This window comes from Eschrichtius robustus, chromosome X (assembly GCF_028021215.1).
Source record: "Eschrichtius robustus isolate mEscRob2 chromosome X, mEscRob2.pri, whole genome shotgun sequence".
In the NCBI taxonomy this organism is placed as follows: domain Eukaryota; kingdom Metazoa; phylum Chordata; class Mammalia; order Artiodactyla; family Eschrichtiidae; genus Eschrichtius; species Eschrichtius robustus.
Genome location: NC_090845.1, coordinates 90,634,911 through 90,641,217, shown reverse-complemented (window position 1 = coordinate 90,641,217; position 6,307 = coordinate 90,634,911). Strand labels below are relative to the sequence as shown.

General features: G+C 44.0%; 1 protein-coding gene across 1 annotated transcript; it reads left to right on the top strand.

The window, feature by feature from the left end:
• Positions 1 to 3,025: 3,025 nt before the first annotated feature.
• Positions 3,026 to 5,720, top strand: LOC137756367 (melanoma antigen preferentially expressed in tumors-like). Its single transcript, XM_068532646.1, has 3 exons — positions 3,026 to 3,315; positions 3,770 to 4,372; positions 5,207 to 5,720. The coding sequence occupies exons 1-3, from the start codon at positions 3,026 to 3,028 to the stop codon at positions 5,718 to 5,720; spliced, it is 1,407 nt and encodes a 468-aa protein (XP_068388747.1).
• Positions 5,721 to 6,307: the final 587 nt, after the last annotated feature.

Genomic DNA, 6,307 nt, shown 5'->3' with positions numbered 1-6,307 from the left:
TGACATCTTTGTCTGGTTTTGGTATCAGAGTGATGGTGGCCTCGTAGAATGAGTGTGGGAGTGTTCCTCCCGCTGCTATATTTTGGAAGAGTTTGAGAAGGATAGGTGTTAGCTCTTCTCTAAATGTTTGCTAGAATTCGCCTGTGAAGCCATCTGGTCCTGGGCTTTAGTTTGTTGGAAGATTTTTAATCACAGTTTCAATTTCAGTGCCTGTGATTGGTCTGTTCATATTTTCTATTTCTTCCTGGTTCAGTCTCGGAAGGTTGTGCTTTTCTAAGAATTTGTCCAGTTCTTCCAGCTTGTCCATTTTATTGGCATAGAGTTGCTTGTAGTAATCTCTCATGATCCTTTGTATTTCTGCAGTGTCAGTTGTTACTTCTCCTTTTTCATTTCTAATTCTATTGACTTGAGTCTTCTCCCTTTTTTTCTTGATGAGTCTGGCTAATGGTTTATCAATTTTCTTTATCTTCTCAAAGAACCAGCTTTTAGTTTTATTGATCTTTGCTATTGTTTCCTTCATTTCTTTTTCACTTATTTCTGATCTGACCTTTATGATTTCTTTCCTTCTGCTAAGTGTGGGGTCTTTTTGTTCTTCATTTTCTAATTGCTTTGTGTGTAAGGTTAGGTTGTTTATTTGAGATGGTTCTTGTTTCTTGAGGTAGGATTGTATTACTGTAAGTTTCCCTCGTAGAACTGCTTTTGCTGCATCCCATAGGTTTTGGGTCGTCGTGTTTTCATTTTCATTTGTTTGTAGGTATTTTTTGATTTCCTCTTTGATTTCTTCAGTGATCTCTTGGTTATTTAGTAGTGTATTGTTTAACCTCCATGTGTTTGTATTTCTTACAGAGTTTTTCCTGTAATTGATGTCTAGTCTCATAGCGTTGTGGTGGGAAAAGATACTTGATACGATTTTAATTTTCTTAAATTTACCAAGGCGTGATTTGTGACACAAGATATGATCTATCCTGGAGAATGTTCCATGAGCACTTGAGAAGAATGTGTATTCTGTTGTTTTTGGATGGAATGTCCTATAAATATCAATTAAGTCCATCTTATTTCATGCATCATTTAAAGCTTGTGTTTCCTTATTTACTTTCATTTTGGGTGATCTGTCCATTGGTGAAAGGGGTGTTAAAGTCCCCTACTATGATTGTGTTACTGTTGACTTCCCCTTTTATGGCTGTTAGTATTTGCCTTATGTAGTGAGGTGCTCCTATGTTGGGTGCGTAAATATTTACAATTGTTATATCTTCTTCTTGGATTGATCCCTTGATCATTATGTAGTGTCCTTCTTTGTCTCTTGTAATGGTCTTTGTTTTAAAGTCTATTTTGTCTGATATGAGAATTGCTACTCCAGCTTTCTTTCGATTTCCATTTGCATGGAATATCTTTTTCCATCCCCTCACTTTCAGTCTGTATGTGTCCCTAGGTCTGAAGTGGGTCTCTTGTAGACAGCATATATATAGGTCTTGTGTTTGTATCCATTCAGCCAATCTATGTCTTTTGGTTGGAGCATTTAATCCATTTACATTTAAGGTAATTATGGATATGTATGTTTCTGTTATCAGTTTGCTAATTGCTTTGGGTTTTTTTATTGTAGGTCTTTTCCTTCTCTTGTGTTTCTTGCCTAGAGAAGTTCCTTTCGCGTTTGTTGTAAAGCTGGTTTGGTGGTGGTGAATTCTCTTAGCTTTTGCTTGTCTGTAAAGCTCTTAATTTCTCCATCAAATCTGAATGTGATCCTTGCTGGGTAGAGTAATCTTGGCTGTAGGTTTTTCTCTTTCATCACTTTAAATATGCCCTTCCACTCCCTTCTGGCTTGCAGGGTTTCTGCTGGAAGATCAGCTGTTTACCTTATGGGGATTCCCTTATGTGTTACTTGTCGTTTTTCCCTTGCGGCTTTTAATATTTGTTCTTTGTGTTTAGTCTTTGATAGTTTGATTAGTATGTGTCTTGGCGTGTTTCTCCTTGGATTTATCCTGTATGGGACTCTCTGTGCTTCCTGGACTTGATTAAGTATTTCCTCGCGCCCTTCTCTGGAGCTCCTTTAAGCAGCGCTCTTAATCCCCTCTCCTCACGCACCAGGAAACAAAAGAGGCAAGAAAAAGTCTCTTGTCTCTTCGGCAGCTCCAGACTTTTTCCCGGACTCCCTCCTGGCTAGCCGTGGTGCACTAGCCCCCTTCAGGCTGTGTTCACGCATCGAACCCCAGTCCTCTCCCTGGGATCCGACCTCCGAAGCCCGAGCCTCAGCTCCCAGCCCCCACCCATCCCGGCGGGTGAGCAGACAAGCCTCTCGGGCTGGTGAGTGCTGGTCGGCACAGATCCTTCGTGTGGGAATCTCCCCGCTTTGCCCTCCGCACCCCTGTTGCTGCACTCTCCTCCGTGGCTCCGAAGCTCCCCTCTTCGCCACCTGCAGTCTCCGCCCACAAAGGGGCTTCCTAGTGTGTGGAAACCTTTCCTCCTTCACAGCTCCCTCCCACTGGTGCAGGTCCCGTCCCTATTCTTTTGTCTCTGTTTTTTCTTTTTTCTTTTACCCTACCCAGGTCCTTGGGGAGTTTCTTGCCTATTGGGAGGTCTGAGGTCTTCTGTCAGTGTTCAGTAGGTGTTCTGTAGGAGTTGTTCCACATGTAGATGTATTTCTGATGTATCTGTGGGGAGGAAGGTGATCTCCGCGTCTTACTCTTCTGCCATCTTGAAGCTCCTCAGGAGGAAATAATTTGAGGAAGGCAGCTAGGTGGTCAGCATTGTCTTCTGCTAACTGACCTCTGATTTCTAATGGCATTTTATCTCATGTAAGTGTGTGTGTGTGTGCACACACACGTGTGTGTACACATATATAATTAAATATACACACAAGTCCATTTTCATTCTAGTCCTATAGTAGAGGTCACTTGAGTTGGCCCTATGATTCACCACATACTTATTCAATAAGTATTTTGTCCATAGCTAACCCTGGAAGCAAACAAGTGACTCTAGATATCTTCTCAGGATTTCTAAATATTCTCTACTCTGAAGCAGGTTTTTGAAGATGGACCAGAAGACCACAGTCACACTCCTAGAGCTTGCTGCAAAGAGTCTGCTGAATAATGAGCCTGCAGCTATCCATGCCCTGGACGAAATCCCAAGAGACCTCTTTGTTCCATTGTTCAATGCTGCCTTCTTGGGTGGGCATAAGACGATGCTAAAGGCAATGGTGCAGGTTTGGCCTTTTCGCTGTCTCCATATTGGGTCATTGAACACACGAGAGTCATACTATGACATCTTGGAAGCCATGATTGATGGTCTGCAGATCCTCCCTGCCCAGAACTCTTCCTCTTGGTAAGACTATGACCAGTAGAGACACAGGGAGTCAGCAGGAGGGTATGCTGTAGCCTGGGGCAGGGGGATACCTAACCGTCTCCCAACAGTAGCCGATGGTGAATACTGCAGTCTTTGCAGAGCTGTCGGTCAGCACTTGGGGTCACCTTCGGGACTCTATTGCCTTATAGAGTTGATTATAGAACAGAGGTGTTTGAGGACACTATGAATGGATCTGAGTGCGATTACACAGAAGTGGAATATGGGCATTGAGACAGGGAAAGCCCGGAGGTGAAGGAGGGGGTGGGGAAAGGATGAAAGACGCTGCATTTGTGTGGCAAGAACTTCTTGGTGAATGGCAATGAAGTGAAAACCAGGGTTAAAGTGTTCTGTCCCTGCTTCTCATCATTGATCTTGCTGGGTTATATTACAATCAGCTATCTCTCATGTGTTCTGTCTCTTCCTTTCCTTACAGGGGGCCCAAACTGAGGATCCTAGATTTAAGGCGTGACCTGGACTGTGAGACAATATGCTCTGAGATTGGGACCGCATTCCCTTTCTGTTTTCAGTCATGCATTTACTCTCAGCACTCTATCTTTAATATAGAAGACGCTCAGCATAGTGTCAGGTGCCTCGGGATTGGTAATTCCGGGTCTGAGCCTCATTCAGCTCAGGAACCCATGGAATTACTGGTGGATATTTCCCTCAATAGTACCGTGAGAACAGAGCAATTCCTCTCTTTCCTTTGTAGTAAAGTTCAGCAGAACCTTGGGTCCTTGCACCTCTGCTGCAGAGGTTTGCGAATCGATAGAATGTCTGCCCTCAAAAGTATCCTGCAGTTTCTGGATCTGGGGTGCATTGAGCACCTGGAAATGGATCAGGCTAATCTGAGTGAAGTCGTCACCCTTTTGGCTCGGGTGATCCACCTGAACAGCCTGACTCTGTGTAACATCCCCTTTAAATCTTATAAGAGAAGGAACTTCAGATCTTTTCTCCTCTGGCTTGGGCAGCTGGACAATCTCCAGGCGCTCAGCTTGACTTTCTTCTGCCTCACAGATCAACTGCACACACTGCTCAGGTGAGGGGGTGGGGAAGAACCTGGGTTCCCTGAACACCTCATTGTTAAGACAGAAGAGACCATGCTTGGATCTTCCTAAGCTCCTTGTAACCCATTTCTCCTTTTGCCTCAGCATAGGCACTGCTGGGAGTTTGAACCTAGCCGGGGGAGAGAGGGCTACCTTATGGTGAGCAGCAGATGAGGTTAGAAAAGGAAGCTGTGCTCATTCATTCATTCATTCATTCAGTGGCCGTGGGCAGACACTATAATAAGTCTGTAAATATATTGGTGAAAAAGACTCAGTCCTTCTCCTATTGGACTTTACAGCTCTCTAGAGAGGAAGGGGAGGCATTCAGATGGAGAAACATTAAGCTATAGGACTAATGCACATGCCCATGGATGGGCCCCAATAGTTAACACTGCCAGATAGTTTTGCTCCTGTATTTTCCCCAAGGCTTAGACCCTGAACTGAGAGCTTGTCATCTGGGAACTAGTCAAAGGAAACCCTCAGTTGGCTGCTTTCCCAGACCCATCCTCGCCAAATTAGTGAATCATATCCAACACTGATTATGTCGTATATACTAAGTGCATGCAATTTCTTCACTTAATCTTTCCCGCACTTCTGTATAATAATTACTGCTGTGCACATTTTCAAGATTAAAACCCTGTACCTCAGAGTGGTAAAGTAACTTTCTCAGGGTCACAAATCTATAAAGTCTGATCCCAAAGTCCACATTGTTAACCACCTATTGCAAACCATGAACACAGTAGTTTATTCTAGAGCCTTAGGTACCTATAATTTGGGGCTCATTGCCCTCATTCTTCTGAAATAATCTTACTTTTTTCTCTCTTTAGAGTTGTGCCACCTCAGTTGGATACACTGTATCTACCTTTCTGTAGCCTTTCTAACAGAGATGTCACTGTCCTGTCCCAGAGCTCTCAGGCCACCCACCTAAGGGTACTGAGTCTCAGTAACAACCAGATCTTCTCAGAAGTTTATGAGCCCTTCCAGACTCTGCTGGAGAAGGTCTCAAGCACCCTGCAACATCTGGAGATAAATAATTGTATGATAACTGATTCTACTCTCTCTGCCGTCCTCCCAGCCCTGAGCCACTGTACCCACCTCCGTGTCCTTAGCTTTGCCTTCAATCCCATTACGATGCCTGTGCTCAAGAGCCTTCTGCAGCACCTGACATCCTTGATGAAGCTGAAGTACGTGATTTATCCTGTCCCTGTCCATTGCTACGAGGAATGGAATTTTCATGAGAGTTTGGACCGACAGAAACTTGCTGAAGTCCAGGCTCAGTTGGAGGCGATGCTGCACGGGGCACAGCGGGACGACATGACCTGGGCCACTTGTTCAAAGTGATGTCCACAGTACAAGGAGGTGTTTCAACACTGATGTGTGGCCATTAAAGCGTTCACTTTTTTTTTTTTTTTCGCCTGAAACCCAAGTTTGTAGAGACACATATGTAAAGTTCTACTGTTCTAGGAAACTGGGGTTAGGAACACTGGATATGTAAACTGATCTCTATAAAAGAGGAACTTTTAAAAGGAAATACAGGAATTTGAAAGGTCCTCTGGATCTCTTGGCCACTGCCCGCTACGTCTTCTGGTTACTAACCAGAGTGTTGGGTATGTGACGTAAGCTGACCCAGTCATGGTACATCATTTCCTTATCCACACTGATTGGTTCACTTATCCATTTATGGGCACTTGACACAAGTCAGATCAATTGAAACTCTTCCTAGAGGTGGTAGTTGTTGAATAATTTTACCCTCTAGGGACCTGCAAACTTCTTGTGTTTCTGATTACCTCAGGTGGCCTGTGAGAAACCACATGCAACTAAAAGGAAACAAACAAACTATGCCCACTACCTACTGGTGTCTTCATCAGCATATTGCTGCCTGATTTCCCAGGTCTCAGACCCCTGGCTCAGTTATTCCTTATTCCACA